Genomic DNA, 19,449 nt, shown 5'->3' on the forward strand with positions numbered 1-19,449 from the left:
ACCCAAGAGGCCATCTTAAGAGTATAAAACGTGGGGACAAGCAAGAAAGAAACGTCTGAGAGGGGTCACGTACAATCAGTAGGTACTCTTCCCAAAGTGCAGAGAAAAGAAAGGAAAAGTGTTTCTGGAGGGGACATGGTAAGGTGGGAAGGATCTCAGGCCAGACTGGCATTTTAAAGAGCAACATTCTCTGGCAATAGCCTACGTGGGCTTGGCATATCTCTACCATCTCTAAAACTATGGCAATGACACCAATTCCTAGTGGAACGGGTGACAATCTGTTGTACCAGGGAAATTCCAGTACTAACTCAGACTCTAATAGTGAACAGAAAGATTCCAAGGCTCATGGCCTGTGGGAGCTCAGAACCATGTAGGTCAGTTATTTATTTATTTATTTATTTATTTATTTTTCAAGTAACACTTTTCCTTTATCAAGACATGGGTTTGTTTTTTTCTTTTTACATTTTCAGATTGTAATTCTTTTAACATTTTTTTTTTTTAATTCTTCACATGGTCATTTAGAACATGATTACAATAACACATGTTCTCGTATCTTCTGGAGCTGAAAGTAACAGTGTAATATTTATGGTGCCTTTGGGATCCTCTACTCCTTAGGAGATAGATGGATGAAGACCCAAACAAGATCCTACCAAATAAATAAAAGAACTACCTAGAAAATCAGTTTAAAAAGCAACAGTAGTTAATAATGGACTCAAGTGCAGTTTTGCGGGCAGACAGGCAGGCACTGGCCCCACAGGTGGCTGGAGAGACGTGGCCGAAGGCTGCCAGCGCACTGGCTCTGGTGGGGAGGGGCCGGGGGGGGGCACCCTACGGGACAGAGGGCTCGGAAGGCTGCCAGGCCCAGGGCTGCCTTGCCCTGGCCTGTGGCACCATGCCACCCTCTTAGGCTTACGTGGCACAGTGGCCACAAGCTTCTCTCCACAGGGGCCACTCTCAAAGCAGAGGGCTGCTCCCTCCTTGTTGCCCCCAACTCACGGTGAGAAGGTGGCGTCCCTGCTTGAAATCTCTGATCCCGGCCAGTCTGTTGAGCATGCACTCCAGGCCCCCACACTGGGCCATCACACCAGCCATCTTATACACCTCCTCTTCATCTTCTTCTTCATCTGAGGGAGGAGAAATGGCAGGGAAGGGAAGGATGGAAATAAAACAGATAATCCTTTTCCGGGCTGACCACTAGTTTCCTCTTTCTTATCTCCAAGAAAAGCATAGCAATAGAAGGGCTCAATACTGGATATTAAACTATGAGACTGGGGGCGCCTGGGTGGCTCAGTCGTTGAGCGTCTGCCTTCGGCTCAGGTCATGATCCCAGGGTCCTGAGCTCCCTGCTCAGCGGGAAGCCTGCTTCTCCCTCTCCCACTCCCCTTGCTTGTGTTCCCTCTCTCGCTGTGTGTCTCTCTGTCAAATAAATAAATAAAATCTTTAAAAAAGAATAAATAAACTACAAGACTAAAGCCAATTACAATTATTTATTCAAATATATGAAAATACAAGCACCACCACCACAAAAAAAAAACAAGCAAAAAAACCCCCCAAAAACCTAAGCTAAAAATAAATCTGAACTCAAGTTTGTTGCTAACTGCACTTTATTCCCCAAGTTTGTTATTGTTGTTCTTTTAACTCCTGAGGGGTCTGAATCAGGCCATAGATGCCTGTACTTTTCCTCAGTTGGAGAAGTAATCTCCCATCAATTCCAATCAGAGCTACAGAACAGTGTGTGTTCAGAATACCCCTAAATCCCAGGATGTGAACCACTCTCTGGCCCCAGACCCCCCACCCAATGTGCAGCAGTGTCTGTGGGGAGGGCCTACCTGTGGTGGAGTCCAGGGACTCGATAAACTCCTCCGTGGCATCGCCCAACAGCCCGCGCATGCGGTAAACAATCCTCATGGGCTCTCCCTGAGCAGAGGCAGGTAGACAAAGGTGCTTGTAAACAGGCCCAGAAAATGCAAAGGACTCAACACCTGGCCTTGTTCTTCTATTTCTCTACAAGGTCTTACCCACAACATCTAGAATCCAAGCATACTGCAACTCACGTAAGGTCAAGGATAATTTTATGCAGTGTCTACTACGGGCCAAGAGTGGGTGTGAACCATTTTATAAACACATTCTCATTTAATTTCATTAAAACTATACATAACAACGATAATCACTATTATGTATTGAGTGTTTAACTCTGTGCTAAGTTCTATGCTAATGGAGCACTTCACATCATCCTCTTACACTAGGTTGAACAGCTTTTTCAGAGTTATCCAATGATAAGCACAGTCTAATCCCAAGCCTGTGCCTCCTTCAGGAGCACAAATTCTAACCAACGGGGACCACTTCCCAAAGAATCAGGACAAGCAAGATCAATCAGATCAAAGAGCTTTGATTCAAGACTCAGGAATCAAAAGCAAGAGCATAATCCAATCCTGAGGTCTTCACATAATCACGTAACAAGGAAAGGGTTCTTTCAAAATTACTCAAGTTAAAACCTCTAACTTGATGGAATGATTAGAAAGAAGTCTTTTGTAAACTTTACTAGACTGGAGGATGGTGACAGGTCACTATACACCGGGCACTAAGTTAAGCACTCTCCCATCCACATTATTCTTATTTTGGAATTAAGAAACAGGGGTCTGAAGTCACCCTGTATGAAATAAAGTTGAAGAGCAGGTACCACATTAATTCAAGTTGACTGCCTCTAAGCCCACACTCAGCTTCAGGAGAGGAAACCGTCCTGGGAGAGAACCTGTCAGAAAGGCCGCTTGCAGAAGTATATTCCCAGCTATCAGAGCCCAATGGGAACTTAGAGAAAGAACGGCTGGACAACAAGGGCAGAAAAAGAGACACAGAAAACAGAATAAGCTCAGGGCGCCTGGGTGGCTAGTCGGTTAAATGTCTGACTCTTGATTTCAACTCCGGTCATGGTCTCAGGGTCGTGAGACAGAGTCCCGTGTCAGGCTCTGTGCTCTGTGTGGAATCTGGTTGAGATTCTCTGTCTCCTTCTGCCCCTCCCCCTGCTCGTGCACTCTCTCCCTTGCTCTCACTCTCTCTCAAATAAAATCTTAAAAAAGAAAAAGAAAACAGAACAAGCTCTAGTCAGCAGCTAAGGAGACAGGCTGTTTATCATGGAAACAGAGGGGTGGAGTAAAAAGGCAAGTTGATGAAGGCCCTGATAAAAAGGTTCCACAAACTCTGGACTTTGCCAGAAGAACCCTTCAGTGGACTGAGTGCTAATGTGAAAGGCGGTGACCCTCAACTTCTTCCTTGCCTTGTAGTACAAAAGGGGAGCTGCCCATGGATGCTCTTTGGGTTCCATACCACCATATCTAAGGACAGCCATACAAGCTTGGTCTTTATTCTTTGTGTGCCAGGGATCAAATCTGTACCATCTGTTTTGATGCTCAAGTGTCAATGACAAGATCACTGGATGGGGCAATCTTCTGTGCGGACCTCTGCCGCTGACAGTACCCACTGACCAGGATTCCCAGCACAGCGGGAGAACAGAAAGGAGACAAGCAAAAATATGTGACAGACTGAAGGCCAAAACATACTAGCAGACACGACCAATTTAGTGTCTCAAACTCTCGAGAAATATGTGGGACTAAATCAGAGAAGTTTACCGTGCTTCAAGGGCACGCTGGCTCGCCATTCTTCAGTTACTTGTTTGACTCACTGACTAAAAATTCCCCAACAAAGGGATGCAAAGAAAAGGGAAGGAAGGGAAAGAAACGGAGGAGGAGGAAAGGAAGGAACAGGGGAGCGAGGGGAGGGAAAGAGGAGGGAGAGGGGAAGCAGAATATCTGAGACCCTTAGGAGAGGTCAAACAGTACTGAGGGGGCCAAAGGACCAGAGAGCCATGTTTCCTTCACTTCCCTCTCCCCCCGTCAAGAACTGCCTGTTTACATCTCAATTCCGCAGCTAGTCACACAGGAACCATGCTCGCTCCCTGACACCACCACTGGAAAATGTTCTAAGTGAGCAGGCCCCTAAAAAGCAGAGAGCTCATCTCGGTCAAGAGATGCCCGTGTATAAATGGCACGAGGCAGCAAGCACCCCCCATCACATGCTTCCTCCGACACCGCCCGGCCCGGCTGCACACAGCCAGAAATGCTCATCCTCCCCTGAAGCTCTTCCACCTCTGGCCAGATACCTCAAAAGGAGGACAAGACCACCAGTTTGCTCCACAACCACAAACAGGGAAGCCCGGCTGTGCAAGCACGGTTACCAACTGGGTAGTGACGATTAACAACGGCTCCTCCCGGTACAAGTCCGCCTAAGTCAGAAAAGTACAACCCCACCTCCAAGCAAGGAAACAAGCACATACCTCATTCGTGGTACACCAGACCTTCTTGTAAACCTCAGCCACAGGAAGATCCAAACTAATGATCTTATTGTTCACTAGAAGCTGAACAGCAGAGGAAATGAGGCTGTTATTGCAAATAATTATAAGGCAAGGACATTTCAAGATCAAAGGGCACTTCATAGCAGTGGTTCATAACTCATCATTTTTGTGTTCTGGGCCCATCGCCTCCCCGTCTCTAAAAACTGCACGTGTGTGCACAACACACAGAATCTGGGACACAATTTCAGAGGCTACATGCACCCTTAACCCAAACCACGGACTCCACGTTAGAAACTGCTGCTGAGGACCTTCTCCTACCCAGAGTCCCTCTCAGGCTCTGCCAGAAAAACCATTTTCTCTATTTCCCCCAACACGCTTTCCCACCCCTAGATGATAAGGCCAGACCCTGGAGGTCATCTGCCACAAGGTACTAGATACAGGGCCAGAATCTGCACAGGGGCCACTGTGCCAGTTTTAGGGAGCTTAATTAACTTGGAATCCCTGGGAAGTCTCTGTCAGAGCAATAAGACCAATAAACTACTCCGTGACAAGCAATAGCCACTAACCATTTGCTTACCGTATGCCAGGCATTGGGCAGAGCCCTTTACAGGTAATTAACCTTAACACCAGGTAAGGTACATAGGTGGGAACCACTGGCCCCATTTATAGAGGATGAAGCTGAAGCAAACTACCTGCCCAAGGTTAACTGGCTACTAAGCAGGGAGGAACGTGGATGTGACCCCAGCCCGAGTTCTTAACCACGGTGGCAATGTCCTATGCTTGTTACCTCCATCCCGCTGTCGTCCTCCAGGAGAGCCACCAAGTCACAGTCCTGGCAAATCTTGTTCTTTATATCCCTCATAAGTGGCCCAATGCCTGGCTCATTGCTGCTATATGGGTTCCCAGGCATCCTGCCCTGTAAGAAGTCTTCTTGTTGCGGGTCCTTCTCCAGGGTCACAAAGAATTCAGTGACTTCATTCTCCTCCTAAAGGACAGAAAGAACGACGCACCGGCAAGAATGGCATTAAAGACACCAGAGAGGGACGGCAGAGGCCTTTCAGATTTAGACCATCCTACTTTGTTCCATGGACACTGAGAGAAACATACACTCATCCAGCCTCTTACACATTTTAAGATATAAACGATAGGAAATTCAGGGCTGATTCCAAATACACTTCAAATAGCCTTCAGTATCAAGCATCTCCTCTGAAACTCAAGGGTGGAGTAGCAGAAAGCCTACCACAGTCAGCACATGGGCAACGTAACAAAGCCATGTTACTGAACCAAGGGGAGGGGGGGCTTTCCTCCCGCTCACCTCAAGTGATGATAACCCATCTGCGGCCGGACGACTCTGGCACTAATGACCCCTACGTTGAGAGGAGGGTCCCTCTATCACACAATGCTCAGATGCGCCTAACCCCAAAGACCCTCATCATTAACTGATGACGCTAGTGTTTTTCAGCTTTCGTCTTTGGGCCACACCATGCTCTCGGATAGCTAGGCAAGGGAAATGCGCACACGCGCACGCACGCACACACACACGTGTGCACGCACCAAACACAGGCAGGGGAAGAAGGAAGAGAGTGAGCATTTCTTCTCACTCCAGCTCCATATTGCTTCTTTCATAGCATATTGAATGGGTAAAGCAACAGGATCTTAGCAATGGGAGATTAGACCCCATTTTTAAGACTGACCTAGACCTTAAATCTAGGAAGTAAGACCAAGAAAGGTCATCAGATTTCCCATCATTAGGAGTCAGAAAACTAGGAGACTGACTCTGTGTTTGTCAGTGGAGCTTTCTAAAATGTTGACCAAATGACCCACAGCTGGTCTGACCGCCCATGACTGAGAGGCTTCCTAGCAGAATGACACACGCACACACCCTGGGAGGCACAGGAAGAAGCACCGCTTACAGGATAAATGATGCTGCAGAGCCGCTCAAAGATGAACACAGGTGTCCTGTAATCATCCAGGTTGTAGCGCTTGGCTGTCTCAATGCACACAGCCATGAAGGCCTTGGTTTCCGATTCTGTACCTGCCAGAAATCAGTGGCCACGTCAGTTAGGAGAGAGCTTCACACACACAAACCCCAATGAGACTTTACGTGCACAGTCACCAACAGGTTCTTCCTTCTTGGTAAATTTGCAAATGCCCTACGTGGCAGTATCAATATTTCAATTAGAAACTTGAAGCTAAATGATTTGATGCTTAGACCACATTCCATTTGAAAGCCCCAGCACCCAAGTCAACACAGTGCATCACGGTTAGCTGTGCACACCTCTTGCTTCCTCTCCGAATGATCACCTCCTTAAGGAGAGGAACTATGCTTTACTCAGCGCACATCCTCTTGCCCAAAACAGGTACTCCAAAATGTCAAATAATAATCCTAATTGTATTCCAGGAGAATCAAAGGGAAGTCATATATAGCTTTAAGCTTCAGTCTTAAAACGATTAGGTGGACTGCCCTCTACAAGCCAAAGAGACAATTTCAAGTCATAGGAGAAGGAAGAAATATGCTTCAAAAGGGTCCAACTGTGGGGCACCTGGGTGGCTCAGTCGGTTGAGCGTCCGACTCTTGGTCACAAATCCTCACTGGAGAAACCCTTATTTGGCTTGGCTTCTAAAGAATTTCCACAGAGGCACCTGGGTGGCTCAGTCGGTTAAGCGTCCAACTCTTGGTTTCAGCTCAGGTCGTGATCTCAGAGTCTTGAGATCAAACCCCATGTCAGGCTCTGGCACTCAGCAGGGAGTCTGCCTTTCTCTCTCTGCCCCTCCCCCTGGCTCACACTCTCTAAAATAAAAATAAGTTTTTTGAAAAAAAAAAAATTCCACAGATAAACCCTTGAAACATGAGTGCATGAGCTCACAGTCAAAAATCACAAAATACAAAAAGATTTAAGGCACCAGAAGCAAGAGCTGGAATAACAAACAGCAGAATCAAATGGATAAGTATTTCAAGCCTTGGAATCATCAGACACAGAAATGTTTGCTATTCTTACAAACTACAAGATAAACGGGAAGTGGGAATGAAACACAAGAGCCTATAAAACCTGTAGAGAACCACAAGGACTCAACAGTTAGACTAAAGAGCTAACACAGTGAAGAAAAAATGAACTAAATGAAAGAACTGAAGAAACCCTCCAGAGTCAGCAGAAAGAGACGATGAGATGCGCCCCGTGACGGAGCGGTAAAGAGAGACGGAGGAGAGGGTGGGTTCTACAAGGATGACAGAGAGATCGGGGCAAAGGCAAATGAGGAAATGATGGCAGAGAATTTTCCAGAACCAGCGAAAGATACCAATTTGAGGACACATACTTCCTTCTGTTCTATAAGCTTAATATAAAATGTCTAAATGGGGGACGCCTGGGTGGCTCAGTGGGTTCAGCATCTACCTTCGGCTCAGGTCATGATCCCAAGGTCCTGAGATCGAGCCCCTCGTCAGGCTCCCTGCTCAGCGGAGAGCCTGCTTCTCCCTCTCCCTCTCCCTCTGCCTCTGCCTGCTGCTCTGCCTACTTGTGTGTGCACTCCCCCACCCTCGTCAAATAAATAAAGTGTTAATTAAATAGATAAACAAATAAGTAAAGAAAATAAATAAATAAAATGTCTAAACAGACTGAGCCCAGCTCTGGAATTTTACAGCTCCAAGAACCAGAGCTTCTCTCCCTCTCTCCTCAAACGTGGAGAGACGCCTGCCACCGGCCTCCAGCAGGAACGCCACCCCCACTCCGGGCCGCTGGGCGGCGCTACCTGTGGTCATGTCCTCCAGCATCTCCAGCAGCATGTCCTGGGTCTCGTCGATCAGCTTGGTCCTCTGCACCACCAGCTTTCGCAAGCATAGGTACCCATTCAGCACAGTACCTACCAAGCGACTCTTAAAGTGTCTTTTGATGGACTCCACCTCGACAAAGGAGGAAAGAAGCCCTGTGGGGACAGGAAAAAGCTGCTGCGAGGGCTCTGAATGAGAACGAAGACAAGGAAGGTCCACGTCTTCCAAAGGTTATGAGCAACTCCAAAGCAACTTCCGAGCACAGAGCGGGTGTTCAAGGAAGTGAACTGGTCCCCGCCAACAGGGGCTCAAAAATGTAAGCCCACCCGAGACGGGACACGCAGAGCTTACATATGTACAGAGTCAACACAAGAGGGAACAGTCAACCTCCGCGCCCCAGGAACCAAGGTCAGCCCGCAAACTAGACCCAGGGTACCTAAGGGAAGGGCCCGGCAGCTACGTCTACCTGTGAGACTTTTGAGGGCGTAGCCCTGCTGCAGGTCAGTGCTAAGGGTGGCCTCCTCCAGGGCCAGCAAGCGGGCGATTTCCTACATGGGATGACAAGCACAGTTAGTGACTGCTGACATCGGCCCCCTCCAGCTGCGGTCCAGGAGCCCACAACATCAACCAGACGCTCTGCAGTCACCATTCTGTTCCCATGACCTCTTGAGCTGAACCTCTGCAGAACTCCTAAGAAGCTGAGGGCAGTACCAATGACGTTAAGGGAGGGCTTAAAGACTCAGAATGGCCGAAATGCCCCCAGCAAGCTGTTACCTCCTTATGATACACAGAGCCACAAAGATCAATTTTTTTCAACAAATATTTCTTCTCCGCAAAGAAGAGTAGCACAAAGTCTACATCAGGGGACTGTAATGAGAGCAGGACCGGGGAAGGGCTCTCCTGAGGGGAGGGGGGGGGCGCGGCGCAGCTACCTTGGTGATAAGGTTGCCCACGTAGGGCAGGACTCCCCGAGCCGCCAGATAGACTTTCCAGTGGGCTGAAGTGATGAGCTTTTGGTAGAGAGCCAAGTACTCGGCGGCACACTCGCCAGCTATGCTCAGCTCGTCCAAGTAGCTGCCCCGAGAAAGACAGGACACCATGAGAACGCAGCTCCAGGGGCTCCAGCAGCCCCCCTCTGCTCATGTCGTCTGCTGTCCTGGGCTCCCCCTTCCTTCTGGGCACCTGAGAAAACCCCAAACTTCCCCCTTGGGAACTCCCCACACGTGGGGACAACCCGGCGCACACAACAGGAGCGTGATGCAGTGATACCCACTTGGATCAACCAGCACCAAAATGCACAGTGCTTATCTGGGCAGCGAGACTGTGGTTTTGAGCGGCTCGTGGAGAAGGCAAGTGTACCACAGGGTTTAGTGGCCGACGGCCTGGGCTTTGGAACCCCACTGCCTGGATTCGAATCCGGCCTTCAGCAGACAAGTGCCCAGCCAAGGCAAGCCCAGGCCACTGTGAGGGTGAAATGAGATGGCACAGGCTGCGCGTTCCTGTATCGTCAGACCTCAACGGCCGCAAGCTGCCAGCGCCCCTGCTCTGCTACCACCCCCAGTACGACCACTCACTCAGTTTCTACGCCTTTCCTATTTCTGTGCTTTCCACACAGCACGGCATGGGTACGGAGCCTGGCTGTGCCCTCCATCACCCTGACCTCCGGACCCCCGCCAGGAACATGGGCAAGGCCGAGCCCAGAGTGTGAGCAGTACCTGGTAAGGAGGTCGAGGACCTGCTGCTTGCGGCTGGGAATGGTGGCCAGAGCTTCCACGATGGTGCAGGCTGCCTGGCGCGCGGCCTGCGTCGCCGGGGTGAAGAGCACCTGCGGGACACAGGCCAGAAGCCCTGTCTCAGGTGACGGCTGGTCTTGCCAGGTCCCCAGCAGGGCACAGTCCACCGCCACCCTGCCAGAAGGCCTCTGGGCACCTCTCCGTGGAAAGGTTAAAGGTGAAAAGCACCAGCTAACGCCAGATGCGACTGTGGCTGCCCAGGAGCCCCCTATTTCACGGGAAGTTGTTCCCTCAAGCAATCTGGAGAAACCACCTATGATGACTGAGCTAGGAAAACAAGCCAGCAAGTACTTTCCTCAGCACAAATTGCTATTAACTCTATTCTGAGGATAACTATATGTTAAATGCTTATGACCTAATAGTGTCTTTCCTGTCTTATATATGAATGGATCAATGGATGCCCTGAATTACCTTAATCCTTCACAAGGTTCGCTAGAACAGAGAGGGAGAGGGCAGCAGGAGGTAGGGATGACAGAAGGAGAAAAGGGAGGGGTGGCACCGAGGCTTAGTTCTGGTAAGCGGCCAGGGAGGAGAGTGGCAAGCCCACCAGCTTGATGAGAAAGGCACAGAAAAATCCTGTCTTGACCAGTCTATCACACTGCTGGCTGCAACCAAGCACCTCCCTCTGCTTCCAGTCTGAAAGGAAGCAAAAGCAGAGCGGACACGTGGGGAGGAGCAGAAACGCACTGCTTGGCATGGGGGGCTGGGGCAGCGAGGAGAGGGCCGAGGACGAGCTCACTCACTTGCCGCAGCCAGTTGTTATGGCCCAGTTTGAGATCCAAGGGGGGGGTCCTCTTCCCGCGACGACTCAGGAACTGCTTCCATCTCCACACGTACTTCTCGGTCAAATAGAGGTGGCGGAGCTCTGACTTGCTGGGGGATTTCCCATTGCCATCTATCCCTGGCAGGCACAGGGACGCAGCAAGGGGTAAGGAAAAGGAAGTGACAGAAAGGGGGGATTGTAGGGCTGTCAGGACAGGGGTCAGGGGACCAGACTTCCCTAGTCCTGAAGAGACAAACACACCTCTGATAGGAAGACATTTCTTCCAGGCTTCGTAGGATGCTTTGGGGTCTCTCTTGAGCCACAGCTGAGCCTGGGCATGGATCTCATTGCAGTACGGCTTAACTGTGGTGAGGGCCTCGACGGGGACATCCTGCAGGGGGAAAGCCGAACAGGGTGGGGAGCTTCAGAGCACAGCTGAGCTGGGCTCCAATACAATGGCACCAGACGCCCCAGAGGAACATATGCAAAAGCAAGGAGATCAGAAGGATCAACATTCATACCAGTTATGTGTGTTCCTGTTCCAATATGTGTTCCTGTTAAAGCATTTTGGCCCAATTTAGTTAGAGCAACATTTCCACGCTGGACTTACGGTCACTGCTTTGTGCAGGATAAGACGTAGCTGGCTTCCTACAGACCATCCTTCGGCCGCAAACACCAGGTCCTATCCCAAGCCTGACTCACAGTTCCCTAAATGTCAATCTTCAAGGAGTCCCTGAGCAGTCTCCAGAATTTTAAGAGCCATTACTGAGCAGAACTAGCGTGCAGAGCAGAGGGACCCACACAGCACTCTAAGCCAGCCGTTCTCAAGCCTTTTGGCCTCAGGACTCCTTTACAGTCTTAAAGAAATTACTGAGGACCCTAAACAGCTTTTGCACGTGTGGTTCTATCGATATTTACCATGTTAAAAATGAAGCATGAGAAATTCTTAAAATATTTACTAATTTCATCTTAAAGAAAGAATTAAATCCACTACCTATTTACCTAAACGACACTTATGTTTCCAAAATAAAAATCATCTAAAGGAGTGGCAATACTTTATGTTTTTGAAAATTTGCTTAATGACTGCCTTAATAAGACAGGTAGACTCCCTGACCTGCTTCCGTGTTCAAACTGCTGGGAGATGTTGTTTGGGTTAAAGTACATGAAAAAACACCCAGCTGCACACAGATACATAGTTGGAAAAGAGAAGAATGTTTTCGTAATCTTCTCATTTAATTGCGGATTTCTTCCTTTGATATTACTTTCAGCAAGTTACAGGTTCTTAAAGATTGGCTGTCACATGGAGACTAAAATCAATGGATAAACTTTTCAGAGTCCGTTAAACACTAAAACTCATCTTTTACCCGTGCATGATTCTTTAGCATGTGCTGGTCATTCAGGAAATACTGGCTCACTGAATTAGGTCAATTCCTCTGGACGTGACAGGCCCGCTTCATTCGTTTTTCAAGAAAATGTCTGCCAAACACCCGATTCTGAATAACCACAACTGGCCTGGCGCACATTTTCCCAAGCATACAGGGGCTCCGTAAGAAAAGCAGCTGGCTCAGCCTGCATCTGAAACAATCACCCGCGTGCTTCAAGACGAGCACCGCACTTTGGCGTGCAGCAGGAGCACTCTGTGTTCTTCCACACTGTCACACTGAGTATTCAAAACATGAGTACCCCAGAGTCAAGATGTACTAATACTCACTTGTGCTGTTTCCTCAAGGATGCCCTTGAGACAAAGGGCACGGCAGTGGGGAGCCCGGCTAAGGGTCGCTGGGAGCCGCTACCTTTCCCACTGGGGCCCCGGTGGCCTCACCCACCAGTGACCTCACCCACCAGTGACTGTGTAACATCAGCACCAATGGCGCCAGACCGCGAGGGGCAAACAGGGTCGTAGGAGGATTATGAACCAGACGTCAACCTCACAGATTCCCCAATAGTCTGGGGGACACCCAGGCACCTGGGAGCCCAAATTGTGAGAACTGCTGCCTTCTCTAGGCTAAAACTAAGCACGGTGCAAACATCGACACTGGGCTCCAGTGCTCAGAGGGTAAGCAACTCTGCCAATCTGTTGCCTCAGGAAAAAGTGATGGTCAGGTGCAGACGGGGCTCCTCTTCAATCAAGGACTATTTTTATCTGCTGAGAACGAGTTCTGTAGGGAAATAAACCTCATCAAAGGGAAGGAAGATGGGTTCCCTCAGCCCTGCCTTTTCTAAGGACTATCTAGGAAGACGGGAGTCAAGGAAAATGTAGTCAATTATTCAGGATCCAGCTTCTTCCCTAGTGGTTACCACTCAGGAAGCAGCCTTCCTACACTTCTGAAGACTCTGTTTCTATCGAAGGACTCCATCAGGAAATGGAGCAGGGGTCAAATGGCCCAAGGACCGCAGAGAGGTAAGGGACAGAGAGCCTCAGGCATGGCCGAGAGGAAGAATTACGGCCCGGGTTTTCCACAAGCCAGTACAAGCAGATGAACCTGGGGCTCAGCTATCGTTATTTTAAAATAAAAACTTGGCTTTCCTCATTCACTTAATGATCCACTGAGTGGCTATCATCTGCTAGATATTACACTCTGCCCTGGACACTAAAAATATTTCTAAACTGGGGCACCTGGGTGGCTCAGTCGTTAAGCGTCTGCCTTCGGCTCAGGTCATGATCCCAGGGTCCTGGGATCGAGCCCCGCATCGGGCTCCCTGCTCAGCCGGGAGCCTGTTGCTCCCTCTCCGACTCCCCCCGCTTGTTTTCCTTCTCTCGCTGTGTCTCTCTCTGTCATATAAATAAAATTTGAAAAAAAAAAATTTTCTAAACTGACGTCCCTGCATTCAAGGAGCTCACGGGCAGCCTAGCAGAGAACTGGCTCTTCTAAGCAGCAGCTCGCAGAGAGGGCAGTCCCTATGCAGAGAAGACTGCACGCAGCCACAGCCAACGTTTATAACGGACTAACACGAGCCAGGGTTCGGTGCACGGGATCCGCATCAATTACTGATTCTTCACAACACTTCCATGTGTTGTGTTCTCATTTCAGAGACGGGTAAACTGAGGAGCCTGAGTTAAGAACTTGCCCAAAGTCACGAGGTGAGTGAGGAGAAGAGCTGGGATGCGAAATCAAGAAGTCCGCTTCAGAGCCTGGGGACTTCACCACTGCGCAATGTGCGTAGGCAACGGCACAGGGACAGCAAAGAACACTGTGCTTTCTGGGAGCCTGCAAGTCCTCCAATGCGACTGGACAGTCCTCCAGTAAACCACCCTGTTCTAGGCTCTTGTATCTTCACGTCTATTTTACTCCCGACTTTCCTCTGAGAAACCTTCCTTCTCAAAAATCCCAACTCCTGTCTACTGAGCTATGGCAAAGGAAGCACTGGTGCCCTCCCACGGGCAGGCTGAGTGCAGGGTAAGGCAGAGCCTTTTACGAGGCAGGCCACTGTGCTGGCCGGGGCGGGAGGGGGCCGCCGCCCTGCCCTGCCCTCTGTGACCCCCCGCCCAGTACCTTGTTCTTCTTGCTGGTTGGAGCAGGTGGTTTAATCAGCTTCTGCAAGATCCGCAGGCACATGAGGGTAATGTTCTCCACAACCACAGGAGTCTTAATGTTCACAGCCATGAGGAAAAGGCTGAGAGCTAGGGATAGGAAGGGCGGGCCAAGTTGCAGTCACAGAGCACCTTGTACCTGGCTCCAGCAAGGCTGTCCACGGCGGTTGCCCCGCCCCGCCACCTCTGTGGCTAGGACAGCACCCAAAGTCCCCACCCCCTCTCTGAAGAGCCCCTAACCAGATGTGGCCTAAGCTCACCACAGCGTAACCGGAGTTCCCAGCAGCTGTCCTCCTTCGAGATGGAATCTGTCAGCAACAGCATTTCATACTGAAGGCTGCTTGCCTAGAAGGCCAACGGGAGGAGGTATGAGAAGAGGAGGGTCTGCAGGTGAGACCCAGGACTGGGGCTTATGTCCAAGCTCTGCTCAGGGGACTCAGATCAAAGATGTCTGGTACCCGGTGGCACCATCAGAAAGAGAAAGGAGTTGGGCGCCTGGGTGGCTCAGTCGGTTAATCGGCTGCCTTCGGCCCAGGTCATGATCTCAGCATCCTGGGATCAAGTCCCGCATCAGGCTCCCTGCTCAGTGGGGAGTCTGCTTCTCTCTCTACCCACCCTCCCCTGCTTGTGATCTCCCTCTCTCTCAAATAAAAAAATCTTAAAAAAAAAAAAAAGAAAGAAAGAAAAAGGAGAAGTGGAGACCCCTGTCCTCCATCCGGCCAACCACCCATTTCTCTTCTCCTTCTGAGGCTGGCTCTGACCTGGGACAGTCATTTTGGGTGAGAACTCTGCACACTGCTGCTCCTTCCCTCCCCAGCCACCCCAGGGAGACTGGTAGAAAGAAAGCGAAGGAATGGAGAAAGAGAAAGAGGAAGGAGTCAAAGGGCAGTTATCTTGCTCACTAGATCAGGATTGGCCCAGTGGCCCTTCAAGGCAGTGGAGACTTTGCCAATAATCAAGTCGTTCATTTGCTGGGTGGCTTCTGGATTGTCTCTGGAGAAGCAAAGAAATAAAGAGTCCTGTTATCTACCACTGGCTGTGTCCCTCCTTCCCACCTGAAGGAGAGCAGAAAAAAGGCACTCAATGCCCAGGGCCACCTGGCCTCTCCAGGGGCCTGACCACAAGACCGGCCCCACGAGACCCGAGTCTGTAACAGAGTGCCCATCGCAGCGGTCACCGAGGAGAGAGCAGCACCAGCATCCAGGAGATCCCCTCCCCGTGCACAGCCCAGGCCGCAGAGCCCCCCGGCGCTGCCCAGTACACCGAATCCCCCAACTTCCGAATCCGACATCCCCCTGCCAGGAGGGGTCACGACACTTTCCTCGTCTTCTCCATCTGCCTCTAATTTCCCTCTCATGAGGTACCCACATTTCCTACCGAAGGCCCACTGTAACAACGTCTATATTAGTCACGACGACGTCAACTGTACCAGGTCACTTTCTCGCGTCCTACCCCATTCTGAATAAAATCCCAAGTCCTTACAATGGCCTAGATCGCCCGGGATCTGGCCCCCAGCGACCCCTGGTTCTCCTGCCCGTTTCCTGTGTGGCCTCCTTCACTCCACTTACACGGGCCTCTAGAGCTCCCGCTCAGTCCCTGGCACAGCCCTGCCTCTCGCTCTCACACACGACGTGTCCTACGCGCGCAGCCACAGCTGAGACATCTGCATGGCTCGTCCCCTTACTGCAAACACGCCTCCTCAAGCATCACCCCTCGGAGGTCTTCCCCAACCATCTCCCAGCAGTAAGCCCTGTTGCAGTCGGGGCGCCACCCCCGCTGTACCTCTCTTCACAATCCAATCTCCTGACAGACACCGGACTGTGCAAGTATGCTTCTGCAGGTCTCCCCACCTGGACTGCAGGCTCCAGGAAGCAGCGACTCTGCTCCATTTACTAGTGCACACTCAGAGTCCAGAACAGTGCCTGGCATTCAGCAGACACCCAAAAAACACCCGCTGAGTCAGTGAATGAGCAATACAGCAAGAAATGGTTACCGATCACCTAATGTGTTCTGGAACTTATGCCACACACTCAATAAATCCAGCTCTGGCGACCACATCAGCACATACTAAGTAGTCAACAAATACGAGTTACTGCCCACAGGAATTATTCCATCCCACCCTCGCCATAAGCCTTTAAGGCATTTACTATTATCAGTATTTTTCAGACGAGGAAAACCTCAGCTCAGTGAAGTTAGCTAAGCTGTCCAAGGCACAGAACATCAGACACCGAGCCTAAGCTTCATCTTCCATGTGAGTCTGGAGTCCAAGTGCCCAGTCACTTCTTTCTCCTCTCTCACCAGAACCCAGAGACTGTTCAAGAAACCTCACTGGAACCAACAAAGTACAAGCCAAATATTCTATTTACAAGGAAACCTGGTCTCAAATGTTCATGGAGTTCACTCACCCAGACCCTGGGCATCTCTCCCTCTTCCTCCCTTGTAATAAGTTAGCTGGCCTGCCTGGCAGCGACAAACACCACGCTTTGCACCCCAAGCTCCTAGCATCACTGCCACCACCAACCCCCGAGCTAGCAGGAGCTACTGGGCCCACAATCCTGGTGCAGGCTCTGACCGAGTTAGCAGGCACATGAGCTGGCGGACCTCCTCCCGCATGGCTGCAGAGCCTCGGCGAAGATTGTAATCAAAGAGCTCCCGGATGAGGCCCTGGGAGACGAGGATGTGCCTCAGGGCCGGATTGGTGGCCAGGGCCCGGAGCAACGTGATGCAGTGTTCTGTGACGGCCGAGGCGCAGCCATAGCACTTAGTAGAGGACGTGTGGCCACAGCCCAGGACGGATAAGGCGCGGTACTGGCTGGCGGTAAAGGTGGGCTGCACAGAGGTTCGGGATGATTTGGTGGCTGCTTCCCTCTGCTGCAGGTCATATTCCAACAACTCTTTGCGTGAAGCGAAGACTTTCTAAGGAAAAAAAAAAAAAGATAAAAGAAAAAGAAATCAGCAATTAGAAGGAAGAAGAGAAAGTTAACTGGAAATCAGCTTTGGTCTGAAGGACTACTTTACATGCATTATTATATTACAAAGCAGAAAGCTGAGGCTTCGGAGAGCTGGTTTGCCCAAGGCAAGTGGCAGAGGCAGAACTCAGCCCCTGATCACAGGCACATGTCCTGAACTCCCATGTAATGCCGTCTCATAAAGAACAAACACGAAGATTAGAGGCAAAGGCAATTCTGGCGGCAAGGACCTGGTGTGTCTCCGGCCAGCCTCCTGTCCCGCGGACATTAGGTCAATAGCACTGCACTGGCCGCCCGGCCCACCCTGGTTGACTGGCATTGGTGTGCCCTGCCCTTCCAGCCTACAAACACGGCGTATCAGAAAGAGAGGCAACAGAACCCTGACACCCGGTTTTTAAAACTAGCAACCCCTCTACTAAAAGATGGGTTGTGAACGGGCCAAGGAAAACAGATCTAAAATAATCTATTACCCTCAGTCTTCTGGAACAAATTCAGGTCTCTGCCAAGCACCAGAAACTACAGTGTGAGAGAAGTTATACGGCGCAACCACCTAGACCCTGCCTTTTCAGCCAATCGGACAAGGGAAACCCAAGACTCCCAACTGCTGGAGGGGGGCAACAGGACTGCTCTGAAAATAGCATGGGGAATGCACGACAGAACACTCTAGAGTGGCTCCCATTTCTCTACCTGGATGATTTTGGAGAGCTCATCGAAAGAGTTCTTGCAATCCCCACAGTACTCCTGAGCCAGCTGCAGAATGTACCGATTCACGCTGGCTGAAGTGGAGCTGATGCTCCCGGACGTCCCCGAGTCATCCTGCAACCCAAGAAGCATGCTGTGAGTCTCCTGCTTCTGACCCAGAGCCCTCTCCACGCGCCCCTCTAGCCTGGGGTTACCTGTGGCTTTTCAGGGGCTGCCTCGTTCACTTTGCAGAGCAGGTTCTCCAGCTGTGGCCTGTGTCCCATCAGCTGGTGATACACTCGGTCAGCTTTGTCCAGAAGCGTATTGATGTTGGAAACAGCCTAGCAGGAAAAGACAGGGGCATGTGTGAAGGCTTTTCCTTGAGTGATCCCAATTGCTAACCATTTCCTGAAACATTTCCTACAGGTCAGATGCTGTGTTTCATACATTCGTCATCTATTCCTCACAATAATCCACGGTGTTGGTGTGTTATTTGTAACAACATATAACATACTATATAACACAGCGTATACATAAGTATGCAATGCTGAGAGAACTCATTGACACTAGGTCACACAGCACTGAAAGGCACAGCCGGAACTGAACTTTTGTCCCTTCTGACTCCACAGCTAAATGTCGTCCTGCTTCCATGCTGCTTCTAGCAGCAATCCCAAAAGCTCCCCCCGACTTTGACTGTCACCTAATCCCCATTCCCACCACACCATGCAGACTGAGAACCAGCCCCTGGGTAAGCTAACACTGAGGAAAGGCCAACAGCTGTTAATATGAGATATCTGTGGAACAAATGCAAGGCACTCCTCCGACTTCTTTCAACCGTCCCAAATCTAAAGTCATTTGTCCCTGGAGACATTCTAGTTCATTGCCAACCAACACTTCCCTGAAGTCCTATGAAAATCACATGTTCCAATATATCCTACACCATTATTTGCTCCCACCCGAAAGCCGTGCCCTGAAGAGAGTGCGGAGATGAGGAAGACTCAGAACAGAAGGGAAAGCATACTGCACTCCACCAGCCCTGCTGCCCAAAGCTCAGAGCAAAACCACTGCCCTGAGTCTAGGACGGATGCAGCCTCACCTTCTTCCGGTCTTCTTCATTCTCAATGGGATCCACTGCACAGCAAGGCTTGGCATAGAGCATAAAGTCGAAGCGAGCGTATTTACAGAAACCACAGGCATTGCAGAGAAAGGGGTCCTTTTCATCGTAGTTGATGGACCTGAAGAACCAAAGTATTTGGGTCGGGGGGACAGAAGAGGTTGGGGCGGGGGAGGGTGACTGAGTGCCACACACACTGTCTGGAACTGTATCGGGATGACAAGAGGTAAGGGTGACTTACACAACCAGGTAACAAGAAAGGAAGACTCGGCACTAAACCGAAGGACCCCCCACTCCCAGATTACCATGGGACAGACACATGTGCCATTCTTCCCATCCCCACCTTCCAGCCTAGGACTCGACAGACCCATAACCCTCCAATTATGCTGAGGGCAGCAGACACTGAAACTGCCCACACTGAGACTCTTGCAGGGGATACAAGGGACATGCATGGCCCTGGCCGGGGCGCCACTCACTCCCTCA

The 19,449-nt window shown here is 50.4% G+C and overlaps 1 protein-coding gene across 1 annotated transcript in view; it reads right to left on the reverse strand.

Moving 5' to 3' along the window:
* Positions 1-19,449, reverse strand: part of UBR4 (ubiquitin protein ligase E3 component n-recognin 4) — a 131,357-nt gene that overhangs the window by 21,856 nt on the left and 90,052 nt on the right. Inside the window, exons 75-92 of the mRNA XM_021684081.1 lie at positions 18,949-19,087; positions 18,068-18,193; positions 17,859-17,987; positions 16,775-17,118; positions 15,105-15,195; positions 14,463-14,547; positions 14,165-14,292; positions 10,932-11,061; positions 10,651-10,808; positions 9,830-9,939; positions 9,047-9,188; positions 8,581-8,662; positions 8,096-8,269; positions 6,262-6,383; positions 5,136-5,333; positions 4,331-4,411; positions 1,830-1,917; positions 997-1,124 (exon numbers count right to left, since the gene is read on the reverse strand). Coding sequence (XP_021539756.1) covers positions 997-1,124; positions 1,830-1,917; positions 4,331-4,411; positions 5,136-5,333; positions 6,262-6,383; positions 8,096-8,269; positions 8,581-8,662; positions 9,047-9,188; positions 9,830-9,939; positions 10,651-10,808; positions 10,932-11,061; positions 14,165-14,292; positions 14,463-14,547; positions 15,105-15,195; positions 16,775-17,118; positions 17,859-17,987; positions 18,068-18,193; positions 18,949-19,087 — 2,455 coding nt within the window. The remainder of the gene's footprint in view (positions 1-996; positions 1,125-1,829; positions 1,918-4,330; positions 4,412-5,135; positions 5,334-6,261; positions 6,384-8,095; positions 8,270-8,580; positions 8,663-9,046; positions 9,189-9,829; positions 9,940-10,650; positions 10,809-10,931; positions 11,062-14,164; positions 14,293-14,462; positions 14,548-15,104; positions 15,196-16,774; positions 17,119-17,858; positions 17,988-18,067; positions 18,194-18,948; positions 19,088-19,449) is intronic.

This window comes from Neomonachus schauinslandi, chromosome 4, assembly GCF_002201575.2.
Source record: "Neomonachus schauinslandi chromosome 4, ASM220157v2, whole genome shotgun sequence".
NCBI classification, from domain to species: domain Eukaryota; kingdom Metazoa; phylum Chordata; class Mammalia; order Carnivora; family Phocidae; genus Neomonachus; species Neomonachus schauinslandi.